General features: G+C 42.9%; 1 protein-coding gene across 1 annotated transcript; it reads left to right on the top strand.

The window, feature by feature from the left end:
• Positions 1–13,837: 13,837 nt before the first annotated feature.
• Positions 13,838–17,499, top strand: LOC127908266 (UNC93-like protein MFSD11). Its single transcript, XM_052465978.1, has one exon. It carries the CDS (start codon positions 14,341–14,343, stop codon positions 15,700–15,702), a length of 1,362 nt encoding a protein of 453 aa, XP_052321938.1. The 5' UTR covers positions 13,838–14,340; the 3' UTR covers positions 15,703–17,499.
• Positions 17,500–20,381: the final 2,882 nt, after the last annotated feature.

The following is a 20,381-nucleotide window of genomic DNA, read 5'->3' as shown; positions in this document are numbered from 1 at the left end:
GCAAAAATAATTACAATTTAGCATACTATTTACAGATTGGCTGTGTACAGGTAGTGATCGGTAAGCTGCTCTGACAGCTAATGCTTAAAGTTAGAGAAGGAGATAAAAGACTCCAGCTTCAGAAATTTTTCCAATTCTTTGCAGTCATTGGCAGCAGAAAACTGGAAGGAAAGGTGGCCACGGTAAGTGTTGGCTTTGGGGATGACCAGTGCAATATACCTGCTGGTGCGCATGCTACGGGTGGGTGTTATGGTGACCAGTGAGCTGAGATAAGGCGGTGCTTTACCCAGCAAATACCTATAGATGACTTAATGTATGAAGCACTCTAATGCAGAGTTGTGTAAAAGTATTATTTATGAACTGTATTGTTCATATTGTAAGAGTATTTTTGTTTGTTTATGGAAATGGTACCGCATTAAACTTGCATGAACCATCGGTTTGGTTTGCTTGTTTGGCGATGATTTTACCACGTCAGGAAGAAGAATGAAGCATGTGCATGCGCAAACATTGACATCAATGTTGGGTGTTGATTTGGAGGATGGTGGTAGAATCTAACTGGATTTCATTCTTTCTTGGGCAACGCAAGCGATGCATTCCTAATCAGAACCGCCCACAAACCATGGATATACTCTCAGACGTGGGAAAAGCATCACCAAACAGGTATGGGTCGGTGCGTTCGCACATTGACCCTGTACCGGTACCCCCTGTATATTGCCTCGCTATTGTTATTTTACTGCTGCTCTTTAATTATTTGTTAATTTTATTTATTTATTTGTGGTATTTTTCTTAACTGCATTGTTGGTTGTAACACCCCACCCCTGTTGTAACACCTTATCCCGGGTCCAGGAGCGTAATAATCAACTGACCCTAATTAGCATAACGCAACATATTTCACAAGTGAAATATATTGAAACACAGCTTAGTCTTTTGTTAATCACCCTGTCATCTCAGATTTTCAAAATATGCTTTACAGCCAAAGCAAGACAAGCATTTGTGTAAGTTTACACAAGTTTAGCAGCAGGTAACTTGGTCACGAAAATCATAAAAGCAATCAAATTAAATATTTTACCTTTGATGAGCTTCGGATGTTTTCACTCATGAGACTCCCAGTTAGATAGCAAATGTTCCTTTTTTCCAAAAATATTATTATTGTAGGCGAAATAGCTCCGTTTGTTCTTCACGTTTGGCTGAGAAATCGACAGGAAATTGCAGTCACGACAATGCTGAAAAATATTCCAAATTAGCTCCATAATATCAACAGAAACATGGCAAATGTTGTTTATAATCAATCCTCAATGTGTTTTTCAAATATCTATTTGATAATATATCCACAGGAACAATTGAATTTTCAGTAGGAGCGAAAGGAAAAATGGCTACCTCTGTATTTTCCGTGAGAATCACTCCGAGAGCCATCAGGTGACCACTTACACAATGTAGCCGTTTACGGGTATTCTTCAACATAAAGGCGTAAAACTACGTCACAATGCTGTAGACACCTTGGGGAATACGTAGAAAAAGTAATCTGGTTGATAGCCCATTCACTGCTCAATAGGGACCCATTGGAACGCAGAACTTTCAAAACATGAGTCACTTCCAGATTGGATTTTTCTCAGGCTTTCGCCTGCAGTATCAGTTCTGTTATATTCACAGATAATATTTTTACAGTTTTGGAAACTTTAGAGTGTTTTTTATCCTAAGCTGTCAATTATATGCATATTCTAGCATCTTGTCCTGACAAAATATCCAGTTTACTTTGGGAACGTTATTTTTCCAAAAGAGGTTTTAAGGGCTTGTCACAAGAGGTTTTAAGGGCTTGTAAAGTAAGCATTTCACTGTAAGGTCTCCGCTGCATGTGACAAATAAAATTTGATTTGAAATAACTCGCAAGGTGGCTAAATGTTAAACAGCTAGACCAGAGTTCTACTGTGATCTAGGAAATGGGCTAGGTGACAGCATGCTATTTAATGAACTAGTATGCCTATCTTCAGCGGCTAGTAAGACAATGCATGTATGCTCTCTTTACGGATTTTATGACAACAGAATATCAAACATCATAAATAGACAACTTAAAGCAACCACATAAAAACAAACTAACTCCTCACGTGAACAATTCATTGCCACAGACTCAGACAACTTGTGATGCCCAAACCTGGCAGGCCTTTTCCTCTTTTTGTCTAAGCAGTAAATGTGCTCAGGACCGCTGTTCCGGGTTTTGGACGTCCAGCAGTCAGACAACTCTTCGATCCAACCTTGCTCGCTCTAAGGCCAACTGCAGTAGGCTGACAGGGGATCTTGGGGTTGGGACATCTAGCTGCTTGTTGTAGTGCAGTTGCTTTCTTGGCTGCTGGGCTGACATGGGCTTTGCCGAAGCAAAGCACTGCAGACAGCAGCCTTGATGGATTTGCTTTCATTGCTCTGTATTGCTTGGCCATTGCTACCAGGGTGTCACGGTAGTAGTCATCCTTGGTCAAGGAACTGAACTCCTTTGGCATGTCTTCCACCAGGTCAGGCGAATCAGGCAGAATGTCTGTTAGATAAAAACATGATAGAGATGAGAGGGGAGCAAAACAAAGTCTTCAAGACAAACAGTATCATTCAAATGTAATATTTCTATATTCATTTATTTTTTATTTGGGGGATTTGAGTGTATTGTTTTGTACTGTTACAGTTGTATGAAAAAGTTTGGGCACCCCTGACAATTTCCATGATTTCCATGTATAAATAATTGGGTGTTTGGATCAGCAATTTCATTTTGATCTATCAAATAACTGATGGACAAAGTAATATTTCAGTAGTGAAATTAGGTTTATTGTATTAACAGAAACTGCAATATGCATCAAAACAAAATTAGACAGGTGCATAAATTTGGGCACATCAATATTTAGTAGAGCCTCCTTTTGCTAAAATAACAGCCTCCCATAGCCTCTAATGAGTGTCTGGATTCTGGATGAAGGTATTTTGGACCATTCCTCTTTACAAAACATCTCCAGTTCAGTTAGGTTTGATGGTTGCCGAGCATGGACAGCCCGCTTCAAATCATCCCACAGATTCTCAATGATTTTCAGGTCTGGGGACTGGGATGGCCATTCCATAACATTGTACTTGTTCCTCTGCATAAATGCCCCGGTAGATTTTGAGCAGTGTTTTGGGTCGTTGTTCTGTTGAAATATCCAGCCCTGGCGTAACTTCAACTTTGTGACTGATTCTTCAACATTATTCCCAAGAATCTGCTGATATTGAGTGGAATCCATGCGACCCTCAACTTTAACAAGATTTTCATGTCCGGCACTGGCCACACAGCCCCACAGCATGATGGAACCCCCACCAAATTTTACTGTGGGTAGCAAGTGTTTTTCTTGGAACGCTGTGTTATTTTGCCGCCATGCACAACGTCCCTTGTTATGACCAAATAACTTAATCAACAAATTGGTGACGTCACACCCCATTTGTTTTATTATTGGATATACAGTACCTGTCAAAAGTTTGGACAAACCTACTCATTCAAGGGTTTTTATTTATTTTTACTATTTTCTACATTGTAGAATAATAGTAAAGACATCAAAGCTATGAAATAACACATATGGAATCATGTAGTAACCAAAAAAGATGTCTTCACCATTATTCTACAATGTAGAAAATAGTAAAAATAAATAAAAACCCTTGAATGAGTAGGTTTGTCCAAACTTTTGACAGGTACTGTATATCCAATAATAAAACAAATACTATACTTTATAATACTGTTTCATAAAGCAAATAAGTACCAGCTTTGGTAATTCTAAAGTAAAAAAAGGACTGCATCAAACTTGTTACTCATTCAGTCATGAGCTGGGGTGTGACGTCACCAATTTGTCCAGATACTTATGAATTCTTTCAAACCATTTGCATGTTTTCATTGAAATGCTAAAATGGATAGCTGTAAAAATACACAAAAATAAACGGACATTCTATATTGTTGCATCATTCATAATTTGTTTGGTGTGCTAACTCACCATCTAATGGCTGACTTGGCTGTCTCGTTTGCTGCAGAACATCCAGAGGTATTGTTGTTGTAAGAGATATTTAATCAACTTCAGCACTCTGCTTTGGTACATAAAATATTCACATTGAAATTATTTTCTAACCATAAACAATAATTAATTAGCCACTATTTTAACTCATGTTATCTTTAGCTTCTCAGCCCTCATCTCCGGTGTTGCCGGGAGGAAGTTGATGGACAGGCATTTGTATATCTGAACCACAGCAGCCTGGTGCTTGCATGGAGCTCCTGTGTGCCCTACTGGAAAAGTGCAGAGGTCCATCTCTATGTCGACAGTATAGGTCTGGCCTGGTGTGGTGTCCTTCACCCTGTACTGCTTCTCCACCACCTGATAGACATTAGGAGAGAGAAGATAGACAACTTATATAAGATACAACAAATAATAAAAGCCACATGATGGATATTTGTAATATTACAAACCGGTATTCATCACTATTTTACCTGCTCAATGTCAGATGGGCTGATGTTGCTTTCCTGGGCCAGAAAACAAGAGAGCTGGAATGTTTCCCTGCCATCAAGGGCAACATCAGTCATCCGTGCCTCATAATAGGCCTCCGGGCCGGTCAAATAAGGCAGGGAGATTGAACACTTTCGTCCTCTAGAGGGTTTTTATCCATAAGGACCCGCATTGCTGCCTCCACAAAGTTGTTCCATCGGGTTGGTAGCTCCGCGTGGCAGCTCCTCCCCATGTCTTGGTTTTATCATAATAAAGTTACTGAGAATAAAGCATAAGTTAATAGATTGCACCTCATTATACTGTTATACTACACTAACCTGGCTACAACTGAGTTTTGTTTTGCCTGCTGATAGAGGGGCTCAACCATCTCTTCCCTGGCACACATGATGTCTTTGCCAACAGTGAAGAGGGTATGCCTGTCTCTCTACTCCACTCTCCTTACCCCACAGCCAGCTCCACACTGCATAGAGTAGGTGGAAGGTGTAGAGGAGCAGTTCGGCCCCTGGAAATGCCCTCCCTAAAGCGCCCCTCTCTGCCTTGCAGTCATCTGAAATGATGAGGCGAGGACCAGCCTAACCGCTCCCTGCAAAGGCGTCTGCAGTATGTCCTTCAACAGTTGACGGCCCTAAAGGATTGTGGTCTCATCCTCAGACTGAGTCAGCATTAACCCCAAGGGGGAGACCACCAGCACCGGTGGGGGTAGGAGAAGAAAAACTATGCAGTTCTCTGTCCATGTTCCCAGAGGAATCAATGAAGCACCAGAGGGGTTCATCAATAAGATTTCTCAACCTTGGCACAGATCTCGCCACACCTAAGATTATACTCCTCAACCTGCCTCTCTAGGGCTGAGAGCATCTCAGGCCCATTCTGTTCCCCATGCTCCTGCCTGAACACTTTGTGGTACAATCTGTGCCAAAGAGAAATGTAGTACAATGATGTGTCCACAATTTCCTACACCTACCATGATACAAAAGGAAATTATCATAATCATAACACAAGACTGTCCTGAATTGAAAAAAATATCACCCAGTTTCCTAGGCACCTATCTTAAAAAAATATTAACTTACCGGTAACAGAACTGGAGGTCTTGACAGAGGTGAAGATGTAGTCCTCTCTGTACTAAATCTGCAGGTCGTTCTTACATTTACATTACATTTAAGTCATTTAGCAGACGCGTTCTTCAGGACGTTAGGGAGATGAGGGGGAGTGCCCGATTTCAAAGAGCTGGGTCAGTGTCTCTATGGCTTTGGCCCCCAAATCCCTATGCCTGAGGGCGTCTGCCACAAACATTGTGGTTCTGTACATTGTACACAATGGCCAAATATTCTGGAAAATTAGGATCTTTGCTCCTGGGACCAAACACACACAGAATTGTGTCAAGTTGAATCAGAGAACAAATAAGGGACAACTGGATTAACAGACAGTCTTATTAGACATGTGAAACGCTGACCCACCTGCTCAATCTTCCTTCTTGTCAGCACACTTCAGCAGAGTACAGGTAATCTTTGTTTGGAATCTGATGATCAGATTGTGTTGACACCTATAATGAGCATGAAAAAAATATATGGAGTTTATTTTTCTAATTTCTACAAAAGAGCTAAATACTAAACAAACAAGAAATCTGTGAGTGTGTGCATATGGAACCCCGTTTGGGTCTTTGCCTGTCAAAAATGATACATGTCAAATAACACTATTTGACGAGTCAAATAAGCTTGTTCACCAATCAGGACCTGAATATGACTGCACGTCACGTAATCATTGAACACGTTCATACATTTTGTACGTAGTTATTACACAATCACTCGTATTTCATATGTCACAACGATTCACCAATACCTATGCTATGATGCTGGTAAAGTTTTGTCTCGCGCACCTGCTGCTGCCACACGAGTGCAGACACACTTCCCCAAACTCTGAACAGTGTTGGTCATAAAAAGCTAGCTAGCTGATGGATGCAAACAATGTTCTTCCCCAAAAACATAGCAAAACGACATAATCTGTTTCAGTAGCTATAGTTAGCTAGCTAACTATCTAGCTTGGTGTCATCATCTAAAATACCCCTAATTTATAAGACAGTTCTTATTTGATTAATGGTGGTCAGACCCACCTATGTGAAGCTAGCCAGTCTACTCAGTGACACCCAGAGAACATTAGCATCGTAGCTCAATTCACCACTGTGAATTGAGGCACATTTATTGCACCAGTCAACCTACTATGTGTATCGAACACTATTCCAGAGGAAAAACAATACAACGTGGATGTTTTGGAGCCTGATAACTCTGTGGACTTTGGGGAAAACATCACTTGGGTACTGGGTAGACTGATGCTTCAATGCCGTACAACACTCCTTCCGTGGCCTCCAACTGCTCTTAAATGCTAGTAAAACCAAATGCATGCTTTTCAACCGTTCGCTGCCTGCACCCGCACGCCCGACTAGCATTACCACCTTGGATGGTTCCGACCCAGAATATGTGGACATCTATAAGTACCTAGGAGTCTGGCTAGACTGTAAACTCTCCTTCCAGACTCATATCAAACATCTCCAATCTAAAATCAAATCTAGAGTCGGCTTTCTATTTCGCAACAAAGCCTCTTTCACTCACGCCGCCAAACTTACCCTAGTAAAACTGACTATCCTACCGATTCCTCGACTTCGGCGATGTCATCTACAAAATAGCTTCCAATATTCTACTCAGCAAACTGGATGCAGTTTATCACTGTGCCATCAGTTTTGTTACTAAAGCACCTTATACCACCCACCACTGCGACCTGTATGCTCTAGTCGGCTGGCCCTCGCTACATATTCGTCACCAGACCCACTGGCTCCAGGTCATCTACAAGTCCATGCTAGGTAAAGCTCCGCCTTATCTTCGTTTACTGGTGACGATGGCAACACCCACCCGTAGCACGCGCTCCAGCAGGTGTATCACACTGATCATCCCTAAAGACAACACCTCATTTGGCTGCCTTTCCTTCCAGTTCTCTGCTGCCTGTGATTGGAACGAATTGCAAAAATCGCTGAAGTTGGAGACCTTTATCTCCCTCACCAACTTTAAACATCTGCTATCTGAGCAGCTACCCGATCGCTGCAGCTGTACATAGTCCATTGGTAAATAGCCCACCCAATTTACCTACCTCATCCCCATACTGTTCTTATTTATTTACTTTTCTGCTCTTTTGCACACCAGTATCTCTACCTGCACATGACCATCTGATCATTTATCACTCCAGTGTTAATCTGCTAAATTGTCATTATTCGCCTACCTCCTCATGCCTTTTGCACACAATGTATATAGACATTTTTTTTTTTTACTGTGTTATTGACTTGTTTATTGTTTGCTCCATGTGTAACTCTGTGTTGTTGTCTGTTCACACTGCTATGCTTTATCTTGGCCAGGTCGCAGTTGTAAATGAGAACTTGTTCTCAACTAGCCTACCTGGTTAAATAAAGGTGAAATAAAAATGTTTTTTTTTAAAATGTATCCCCAATCCTTAGATAAGGCTGTACAGTGTCATATGAATGTCAATAGGTTGACTGGGGAGGTGATTTCCCAGTCAAAGTCCCGCAATTAGAGCTACGACACTAATATTTGCGCAAACTCTTCACAGTTGTGTTCTGTGGGTGTTACCGAGAAGACTGATACCACATTTCATTGCTCCACATTCCAACATTGTTTAACATTATCTTGTCTAAATATGTCATGATTACGCCAATTGTAACCTTCTGCATCACTTTCAACTAGGGACTTTTATTTTGAAGGCAAAACGCAAATTCCACTATTGTGGCTAATCCTTATTGTGGCTAGCTTCACAACACATAACGTTATGGCTTATAACGTTACCAGCCAGATGAGGCTAGCTGGCTGATTATAACGTTAGTTTTGGGCAACAGGGCTAAGTAGCTGTCTAACTAGTTATTTCAATAGGAGAACAACAAGTGGCTACCTAGCTAATACTTACTCACATGGATACTTAAATCATTGCTAAGAATATTGAAAATGACTGCTGCAAAATTTCTGCTGGTCGTTGTTTTCAGGCTGGTGCCATTGGTGCTAGCTTGGCAGCCATGCTACAGCGAGCTAGATATCAAATCAAATCAAATTTATTTATATAGCCCTCCGTACATCAGCTGATATCTCAAAGTGCTGTACAGAAACCCAGCCTAAAACCCCAAACAGCAAGCAATGCAGGTGTAGAAGCACAGTGGCTAGGAAAAACTCCCTCGAAAGGCCAAAACCTAGGAAGAAACCTAGAGAGGAACCAGGCTATGTGGGGTGGCCAGTCCTCTTCTGGCTGTGCCGGGTGGAGATTATAACAGAACATGGCCAAGATGTTCAAATGTTCATAAATGACCAGCATGGTCAAATAATAGTAAGGCAGAACAGTTGAAACTGGAGCAGCAGCATGGCCAGGTGGACTGGGGACAGCAAGGAGTCATCATGTCAGGTAGTCCTGGGGCATGGTCCTAGGGCTCAGGTCAGCTCAGATACAGATGTTATTAGCAACTTCTGGTGTATCAAATATATTTGCAAACATTTTTGATCCTGCTCGTTTGATCTTGATCTAATTTCAAATGCTCACACAGACGTTTTCCCATTCGGTCGAACAAATAATGTCTTATTATTTGGGGGCGGCCTAGTGGTTAGAGCGTTGGGCCAGTTGCTAGAAATAGTGTTATTTGACGTGTATCTTTTTTTACATGCAAAGACACAAATGGCGTTCCATATGTGCGAGTGTGTGAGACCGTGTGTGACATGACAGTGTTGCTCCAAGTGCAAGTGACTCCCGACTCTTGTCGTCTGTAGCCACTCTTTAAACTTTTAAACTCCTTCAATGGCCATTCGAAAGGATGCCTCAAAAGAACAGTGGTCCATTTGTGTGAGCCTCGTAGGAAAATACATGGTACTTGTACCCGGGAGGTACTTCCGGCGCCGACAGAGATGGCCGCCTCGCCTCGCGTTCCTAGGAAACTATGCAGTTTTTTGTTTTTTTACGTGTTATTTCTTACATTAGTACCCCAGGTCATCTTAGGTTTCATTACATACAGTCGAGAAGAACTACTGAATATAAGATCAGCGTCAACTCACCATCAGTACGACCAAGAATATGTTTTCCGCGACACGGATCCTGTGTTCTGCCTTACAAACAGGACAACGGAATGGATCGCATGCAGCGACCCAAGAAAACGACTCCGAAAAAGAGGGAAACGTAGCGGTCTTCTGGTCAGACTCCGAACAAGGGCACATCGCGCACCACTCCCCAGCATTCTTCTTGCCAATGTCCAGTCTCTTGACAACAAGGTTGACGAAATCCGAGCAAGGGTAGCATTCCAGAGGGACATCAGAGACTGCAACGTTCTCTGCTTCACGGAAACATGGCTTACTGGGAAGACGCTATCCAATGCGGTGCAGCCAACGGGTTTCTCCACGCATCGCGCCAACAGAAACAAACATCTTCTGGTAAGAAGAGTGGCGGGGGCGTATGCCTCATGACTAACAAGACATGGTGTGATGAAGGAAACATACAGGAACTCAAATCCTTCTGTTCACCTGATTTAGAATTCCTCACAATCAAATGTAGACCGCATTATCTTCCAAAAGAATTCTCTTCGATTATAATCACAGCCGTATATATCCCCCCCCAAGCAGACACATCGATGGCTCTGAACGAACTTTATTTAACTCTTTGCAAACTGGAAACCATTTATCCGGAGGCTGCATTCATTGTAGCTGGGGATTTTAACATTTACATTTACATTACATTACATTTAAGTCATTTAGCAGACGCTCTTATCCAGAGCGACTTACAAATTGGTGCATACACCTTATGACATCCAGTGGAACAGCCACTTTACAATAGTGCATCTAAATCTTTTTAGGGGGGGGGGGGTGAGAAGGATTACTTACCCTATCTTACCCTATCCTAGGTATTCCTTGAAAGCTAAAGCTAATCTGAAAACAAGACTCCCTAAATTTTATCAGCATATCGATTGCGCAACCAGGGGTGGTAAAACCTTGGATCATTGTTACTCTAACTTCCGCGACGCATATAAGGCCCTGCCCCGCCCCCTTTCGGAAAAGCTGACCACGACTCCATTTTGTTGATCCCTGCCTACAGGCAGAAACTCAAACAAAAGAGGCTCCCACGCTGAAGTCTGTCCAACGCTGGTCAAACCAAGCTGACTCCACACTCCAAGACTGCTTCCATCACGTGGACTGGGACATGTTTCGTATTGCGTCAGATAAAAATATTGACGAATACGCTGATTCGGTGTGCGAGTTCATTAGAACATGCGTCGAAGATGTCGTTCCCATAGCAACGATAAAAACATTCCCTAACCAGAAACCGTGGATTGATGGCAGCATTCGCGTGAAACTGAAAGCGCGAACCACTGCTTTTAATCATGGCAAGGTGTCTGGCAACATGACCGAATACAAACAGTGCAGCTATTCCCTCCGCAAGGCTATTAAACAAGCTAAGCGTCAGTACAGAGACAAAGTGGAATCTCAATTCAACGGCTCAGACACAAGAGGCATGTGGCAGGGTCTACAGTCAATCACGGACTACAAGAAGAAAACCAGCCCAGTCACGGACCAGGATGTCTTGCTCCCAGGCAGACTAAATAACTTTTTTGCCCGCTTTGAGGACAATACAGTGCCACTGACACGGCCTGCAACGAAAACATGCGGTCTCTACTTCACTGCAGCCGAGGTGAGTAAGACATTTAAACGTGTTAACCCTCGCAAGGCTGCAGGCCCAGACGGCATCCCCAGCCGCGCCCTCAGAGCATGCGCAGACCAGCTGGCCGGTGTGTTTACGGACATATTCAATCAATCCCTATACCAGTCTGCTGTTCCCACATGCTTCAAGAGGGCCACCATTGTTCCTGTTCCCAAGAAAGCTAAGGTAACTGAGCTAAACGACTACCGCCCCGTAGCACTCCCTTCCGTCATCATGAAGTGCTTTGAGAGACTAGTCAAGGACCATATCACCTCCACCCTACCTGACACCCTAGACCCACTCCAATTTGCTTACCGCCCAAATAGGTCCACAGACGATGCAATCTCAACCACACTGCACACTGCCCTAACCCACCTGGACAAGAGGAATACCTATGTGAGAATGCTGTTCATCGACTACAGCTCGGCATTCAACACCATAGTACCCTCCAAGCTCGTCATCAAGCTCGAGACCCTGGGTCTCGACCCCGCCCTGTGCAACTGGGTACTGGACTTCCTGACGGGCCGCCCCCAGGTGGTGAGGGTAGGCAACAACATCTCCTCCCCGCTGATCCTCAACACGGGGGCCCCACAAGGGTGCGTTCTGAGCCCTCTCCTGTACTCCCTGTTCACCCACGACTGCGTGGCCACGCACGCCTCCAACTCAATCATCAAGTTTGCGGACGACAACTGTGGTAGGCTTGATTACCAACAACGACGAGACGGCCTACAGGGAGGAGGTGAGGGCCCTCGGAGTGTGGTGTCAGGAAAATAACCTCACACTCAACGTCAACAAAACTAAGGAGATGATTGTGGACTTCAGGAAACAGCAGAGGGAACACCCCCCTATCCACATCGATGGAACAGTAGTGGAGAGGGTAGCAAGTTTTAAGTTCCTCGGCATACACATCACAGACAAACTGAATTGGTCCACTCACACTGACAGCGTCGTGAAGAAGGCGCAGCAGCGCCTCTTCAACCTCAGGAGGCTGAAGAAATTTGGCTTGTCACCAAAAGCACTCACAAACTTCTACAGATGCACAATCGAGAGCATCCTGGCGGGCTGTATCACCGCCTGGTACGGCAACTGCTCCGCCCTCAACCGTAAGGCTCTCCAGAGGGTAGTGAGGTCTGCACAACGCATCACCGGGGGCAAACTACCTGCCCTCCAGGACACCTACACCACCCGATGTTACAGGAAGGCCATAAAGATCATCAAGGACATCAACCACCCGAACCACTGCCTGTTCACCCCACTATCATCCAGAAGGCGAGGTCAGTACAGGTGCATCAAAGCTGGGACAGAGAGACTGAAAAACAGCTTCTATCTCAAGGCCATCAGACTGTAAAACAGCCACCACTAACATTGAGTGGCTGCTGCCAACACACTGTCATTGACACTGACCCAACTCCAGCCACTTTAATAATGGGAATTGATGGGAAATGATGTAAATATATCACTAGCCACTTTAAACAATGCTACCTTATATAATGTTACTTACCCTACATTATTCATCTCATATGCATACGTATATACTGTACTCTACATCATCGACTGCATCCTTATGTAATACATGTATCACTAGCCACTTTAACTATGCCACTTTGTTTACTTTGTCTACATACTCATCTCATATGAGCTGTGAGGGGAACGGCACCTCAGTACCTCCAGGCTCTGATCAGGCCCTACACCCAAACAAGGGCACTGCGTTCATCCACCTCTGGCCTGCTCGCCTCCCTACCACTGAGGAAGTACAGTTCCGGCTCAGCCCAGTCAAAACTGTTCGCTGCTCTGACCCCCCAATGGTGGAACAAACTCCCCCACGACGCCAGGACAGCGGAGTCAATCACCACCTTCCGGAGACACCTGAAACCCCACCTCTTTAAGGAATACCTAGGATAGGATAAAGTAATCCTTCTCACCCCCCTTAAAAGATTTAGATGCACTATTGTAAAGTGGCTGTTCCACTGGATGTCATAAGGTGAATGCACCAATTTGTAAGTCGCTCTGGATAAGAGCGTCTGCTAAATGACTTAAATGTAAATGTATATGTATATACTGTACTCGATACCATCTACTGTATGCTGCTCTGTACCATCACTCATTCATATATCCTTATGTACATATTCTTTATCCCCTTACACTGTGTATAAGACAGTAGTTTTGGAATTGTTAGTTAGATTACTTGTTGGTTATCACTGCATTGTCGGAACTAGAAGCACAAGCATTTCGCTACACTCGCATTAACATCTGCTAACCATGTGTATGTGACAAATAAAATTGGATTTGATTTGATTTGATTTGAGGTATAGTAACCAACTATGAATTGAAATATACATGTAGTCAACAGTGATATTCACTGACAACTACATAGGTCACAAACATTTTTTGAGCATACCAGCTAACAACTTTTTTTGTTTTTTTTAATCATGAATTTATTACATTCATTAAAAAGATCAATAACAATCTTTGTGATAACTACAGCTAACCTTCAATAGTGGATTCTCGGTTTCACTAGCAAGATGAAAATTATGACTGAAAGTAAAAATCCCTAGTCAAAATATTCTATACCTAAAAATCTTTAAGCTATTTTATTTTACCTACCTGTAGCGCTATTGGCATTCATTATTCTCGGCTGAAGTGAGAGAACTCGCGCTTGAAAGATGCTCCTCTCGCGCGCTCTGAATCTATCCAATCACCGCTTTCATGCTGTTGACCAATGACGGGGACGTATGTAGGCTGGAATACGCCCCTTCTTTAAAAGTGCGTGGATTTGGCTAACCTCGTTTGGGGGAAACACATTTCGCAAGCGTTCACGGAAGTCTCGAGATGTTGCACCTCTGTTTTGAAGCACTTTTGCGCAGCCTTAACAGTAATTTGTTTCTACCCAGCTAGTGTGGTGTTGCATCTCATCACTCAACTTCCGGTTTTCTTATCGTTGTCGACTATCAGCAGGTTGCCAGTTTCGGTGCAATGTCCATCTGGTATCTCCACCTTGTTATTGCACAAACGAGGACTCGTCAGACAGACAGTGCAGCACCCGACTCGATGAGGCGTGTGGACCACTTCAGAGGTTTATTAACTAGCTAGCTGATCATCAAAATAAAACGGCACCACCTTAAAAAACATGAGTCCAGAAGGAAAGACACTGTTGAACATCGTAATCCTGGGCTTTGGATTTATGTTCGTGTTCACTGCTTTTTCAACATGTGGAAATATAGAGCAAACTGTGATCAAGAGTTTCAACAGCACTGGCTTCAGTGGGAGTGGATACACAAGCATGTCCATCATCTATGGAGTTTTCTCTGCATCCAACCTTATTGCTCCCTCGGTAGTGGCTGTTATAGGACCACAACTTTCCATGTTCTTTAGTGGACTAGCATACAGTGGATACATTGCCACGTTCATCCAACCCTTCACTTGGAGTTTTTACGCAGCCTCTGTAGTTGTTGGAATAGCGGCTGCAATATTGTGGACTGCTCAGGGTAACCTACTCACCATCAACTCTACAGATGTCACCATTGGCAGGAACTATGGTATTTTCTGGTCCTTGCTACAGTTCAGCTTTTTATTTGGGAACATGTATATTTATTTTGCCTGGTATGGCCATGTTCACATATTAGACAAGGATCGCCAGACTGTATTCATCGCTCTCACGGTCATAAGCCTGATAGGCAGCTTCCTGTTCTTCCTGATCCAGAAGCCAGAGCCTAAGTCCATATCCTCTGATGAATCTGAGTCACTGCTGCAGGCTGAGTCCTCAGAGAGTGCCTCTGTTGTTGTAGTCCCTCAAGGTCTCGGTTCCCAGGCTCTGGATGCTTTCAGGAAGGCATTGCAGCTGTCTGTCACTAAAGAGATGCTGCTGTTAAGCATCTTCATAGCATACACAGGCCTGGAGCTGACCTTTTACAGTGGGGTATATGGGACGTGTATTGGGGCCATGACTCAATTTGGGGACAATGCCAAAAGTCTGATTGGGCTCTCAGGCATTTTCATTGGCATTGGGGAGATCCTGGGAGGGGGCATGTTTGGGATGTTGAACAAGTGCAACCGGTTTGGGAGGAGCCCTGTGGTGCTGTTGGGGCTGATCACTCACTTTGTGGCCTTCTACTTGATCTTCCTGAACATCGCCAGTGACGCCCCTCTGGCCCCAGAGGAGGGTACAAACCTGCAGGCCTTCATCACCCCCAGTGTTGAGTTGGCTCTGCTGTGCAGCTTCCTGCTTGGCCTTGGAGACAGCTGCATCAACACCCAGCTGTTGAGCATTGTGGGATACATGTTCCAGGAGGACAGCGCTCCCGCCTTCGCTGTCTTCTACCTTGTCCAGTCCATCATGGCAGCCCTGGCCTTCTTCTACAGTAACTACCTACTACTGCACTGGCAGCTGCTCATCATGGTGCTAGTGGGCTTCCTGGGCACACTATCCTTCTTCATAGCTGAGTGGATGGTGGTCTCCAGAAGATGTGATACTGACAACAATAGCATATGACAACCTAGGCCTAGGGGACAAGGGGCTGTGGTGAGAGGAACTTCCTATCATCCCTTTAGGACCCTTCAACTGACACTGTCACTGGCCAACCTCAGCCCCACTAAGCACAGACTGTCGGTAATGCTGTTTTTGAAGTCATCCCAACTATAGATTTTTGCTTTTCAAGTGCAAGAGACACTTTCTGTTGAATGCTGTATGTTTGCTCTACTTGGAGCAAATCAGTCCATTTTTTAAAGGAGGGTTGTAACGCCGTTCATCTGTTGAAGGAGAGTCGGACCAAAATGCAGCGTGGTGGTTACTCATGTTCTTTAATGAAGAATAGTGATACATGAAATAACTTAATATATACAAAACAACAAACGGAACGTGAAAACCTATAACAGCCTATCTGGTGAACACTACACAGAGACCGGAACAATAACCCACAAAATACACAGTGAAACCCAGGATACCTAAATATGGTTCCCAATCAGAGACAACGAAAATCTGATTGAGAACCGCCTCAGGCAGCCAAGCCTAATCTAGACACACCCCTAATCAGCCACAATCCCAATGCCTACAAAAAAACCAATACGACAACACAATAAACCCATGTCACACCCTGGCCTGAACAAATAATTAAAGAAAACACAAAATACTAAGACCAAGGCGTGACAAGGGTATGATAGTGAAATCCATACAAAATTATTGAACAATGCTGTGAATATGCATTACTTTGTTGATGTTTATGGAAAGCTAATTCTTATTATTTTAACCGCTCTTTCAGATTGTTATTGCAACCCAGCTAAATTCTGGAAAACTGTCAAATATGTTAAGGGTTCTACTTCTTCCTCTCTGCCACAGCAAATTAATTCAGACACTGGCCTCATTTCTGGGAAAAATGGCACCATTGATCAATTTTATTTGATTTAACTAGGCAAGTCAGTTAAGAACAAATTCTTATTTTCAATGACAGCCTAGGAACCGTGGGTTAACTGCCTTGTTCAGGGGCAGAAAAACAGATTTTTACCTTGTCAACTCAGGGATTCAATCTTGCAACCTTTCGGTTACTAGCCCAATGCTCTAACCCCAAGGCTACTTGCCGCCCCAATTTAATCACCATTTTATTTCAGCGGGCTCTCTCTTTGAAATAACTTATAAGCCAATTCACAATGATATTGGGCTGGATGCTGATAGGGGAAAAATGCTGAATGATCAGAGAAATTATAGTCAAAGCTTTTATTTTAGGCTATTTACAGAAAAATAATTCCAGGATGCTTTGCCAGCGATAGAAAACAAGACATCCACAGGGGCCAACCAATTGGATCCCAGTTTGCTTAAGTGTGCAGCGCCCATCATTGTAGGCTTGATAACCCAAATTGTTTTCAGGAAATATTCCAAAAGTATGGAAATCAGCTCTTGTGCTGCGACTCCATATGGGCGGGGATAGTAGTGATCTTAATGAATATTGCCCCATTTCCAGGCTTCCTTGTCTAATTAAAGTTCTTGAATCCTTAGTGAATGTACAACTTTGCTTTTTTAAATCTGAGAAATGTATTTTGAATGTAAACCAATCAGGGTCTAGACCTGGGCAAAGCACTATTACAGGAGCCACTTTAGTTGTTAATGATCTTGTCAACGCTTTAGACACTAAAATGAAATGTGCTGCTTTGTTTGTGGACCTGTCAAAAGCTTTTGATACTTGGTGAATGCACCAATTTGTAAGTCGCTCTGGATAAGAGCGTCTGCTAAATGACTTAAATGTAAATGTAAATGTAATACTGTTGATCATGCTATTTTATTGAATAAGTTGTCCTCGATAGGCCTGAGGTCTGACTCCTATTCATGGTTTAATGATTATCTTAGTGAAAGAACTCAAGCCATCATGATTGATGGGGTTAAGTCTGAATTTCTTGATGTAAGTAATTTCTTGATGTAAGGTGTACCACAGGGGTCGCTTTTGGGACCTGTTCTCTTCACTATTTATATAAACACCATTGGTCAATCTGTGTTAAAAATGGTAAAATTCATCTATATGCATATTTTTTACTTTTTAATTAACTAGTCATTTACAATGACAGCCTGCCAAAAGTCCTCCTGCGGGGACGGGGGCCTGGGATTAAAGAAAATAAATAAATACAATATAAATATAGGACAAAACACACATCACAACAAGAGAGACAACACAACACTACATAGCAAGGCAGCAACACATGACAACACAGCATGGTAGCAACACAACATAACAACAACATGGTAGCAGCACAAAACATGGTACACACATTATTGGGCACAGTCAACAGCACAAAGGTCAAGAAGGTAGAGACAACAATACATCACACAAAGCAGCCACAACTGTCAGTAAGAGCACCCATGATTGAGTCTTTGAATGAATAGATTGAGAAAAAACTGTCCAGTTTGAGTATTTGTTGCAGCTCGTTCCAGTCGCAAGCTACAGCGAACTGAAAAGAGGAGTGATCCAGGGTCAGTCTTAATGTTAACACAACACATCTTCCTTCCTTTAACATTACAATAATGTTCTCTAACCTCACATGTCAAATCTCACATTTGTTTACTCAGCATTGCATAACATGTAACAAAAAAATGGGGGGGGGGGTCAAAATCACACATCAATAAACATATTTTGAGCATGTTTGTTTTTTTCCAAAGAAATACAGTTTCTGGCCAACAATACTCTATTGTGGCTCTCTTTGTTTTCACATAAACAAAAACATTCAGTCCAGATGCTTTTTTTAAGCAGTTTTCCTGTTCATGGGACCATTCCCATTAGTTGTTCTGTTCCAGAAGACCTCTGGGTGGAGTGGACTGTGCTGACAATTGAGGTATGAACTTTGCAAGGTGGCGATCATGCCTGTGAAGCATCTCATGGCGTCCTTGTTCTTCGAGTGCTCCATTTTGTTGATCGCTGATGTTTTCCTCAGGTCTGGTTTGACTCCCTCCTCTGAGAGTACGTCTCCCATAAAGGTAAGTGTTTCCCCCCCACCAAACTCGCATTTGTCGTTGTTTAGTTTCAGGTTGACTTTCCATGTCAGTTCCAGCACGTCTCACTCTCTGTTAGAGGAAATTATGGTTGAAATTACTAATTATGTATACATTCCAATCAGAACTGACTAGTCCAAATGCTATAATGTAGCGGAACATGTGAATTTTCTCTCTTGCTCCCATTCCCAATTGTATATAATGTAGTCAGGAGTTTAGTAACAATGAAGGTCTGTTCCTTAGTTCATACATTTGTACAATCTCCAGGTGGCAGGAACGGCCCATCTCCAGACTGTCTAGAATGTTGATTTATACTGACTGGCCTTGACTTCGTGCTGATAACGCGAAGGCTCGAGAGCTAGAGGGCCCCTCTACTTGTGAAATAGATAGAACGTTTAGAAAACGCTGACGTCATTTTCAGTTTATAACCTGTGGAAATATGTGTATGTGTTAGTACTCACTTGAATTAAACGCTGTTTACCTGGCTTTTAAGACTGGTCTCGATCTACTTCATGCATAATTAATTAACTTACACCTCATTAATGAACTAGAGCGAGTGCGAATTTGATTTGGCTATAAAACATATTGGAATTTAGAAATTCCACTAACACTCTCGCGTTGTGTTCTTTTTTTGTGGACCCCCAGACAATGATGTCGTCCATCATTGTCTCTACTCCTGGAATATGCTCGAAAATCATGTGGATTGTCTTGTGGTAGACCTCTGGCGCTGAGAGAATCCTGTATGGTAGACGAAGAAATCTGTCCCTGCCCTCAGGTGTGTTGAATGTGCATAGCCTTGAGCTTGCATCATTTAGCCAGAATCCTGATGAGGCCTCAAGCTGACTGAACCACTTTGTTCCAGCAAACAGCAACATGATCTATTTTCTGGTTGGCAACTTCAAAAGATTTCTCTTGATGGCTGTGTTCAGATTTCTAGGGTCTAGACATATCCTGAGATTGCCATTTTTTTCACCACAATAACCAGTGAGCTTACCCAATCTGTAGGTTCATTGGTTTTTGTGATGACGTCCAATTTCTCCATGAGTCCGAGTTCCTCCTTGATCTTTTTCCTCAGTGTGAATGGAACTTTCCTGCACGAATGCACAACTGGAGTAACTTTGTTATCGCTACATGTTTTGTGTTCTCCAGCTAAACATCCGAGACCTTCAAACACATCCTTGTACTCAGTCAGTAGTTATTCTTGGTCATTTTCAGTCTGTGATGTCACTACAAACACTCTTCACCAGATTCAGCTTTTCACATGCACTGTTTTCTAGGACAGGCTGTACACTTTTCCACAATCAGCAGCTGTGCTTTGAACTGTTTTCCTTTGTGCTGTAAAGTTATTATGCAGCTTCCTTTGACTGGTGCATTCTCCCAAGTAACCTTCACAGGGTGTATTTTGCCTTATACTTTGTGTTTTGTAGTCATCCAGCAACAACAGGTTTACCTGAGCTCCAGTATCGAGCTTGAATGGTATTATAGTCTCATTCATGATCAATGGCACAATCCATTCAGCTTTTATTGCATTGCAAATATCCAATCAACAAAGAATTCTTCAGTTTCCTCCTTGACTGTGTGAACATTTTTCTTTGTAGCCTCAGCTCTGCAGAATTTTGAGAAAGTATTATTTTCCCCAAAGTTGTTACACAATTTTCCATATGGAGGGAAATTTTATAGCTTGTGGATAACTCATCATT

This window comes from Oncorhynchus keta, chromosome 17 (genome assembly GCF_023373465.1).
Source record: "Oncorhynchus keta strain PuntledgeMale-10-30-2019 chromosome 17, Oket_V2, whole genome shotgun sequence".
In the NCBI taxonomy this organism is placed as follows: Eukaryota; Metazoa; Chordata; class Actinopteri; order Salmoniformes; family Salmonidae; genus Oncorhynchus; species Oncorhynchus keta.
The sequence above is the reverse complement of the archived record's forward strand: the minus strand, read 5'-3'. Positions and strand labels throughout refer to the sequence as shown.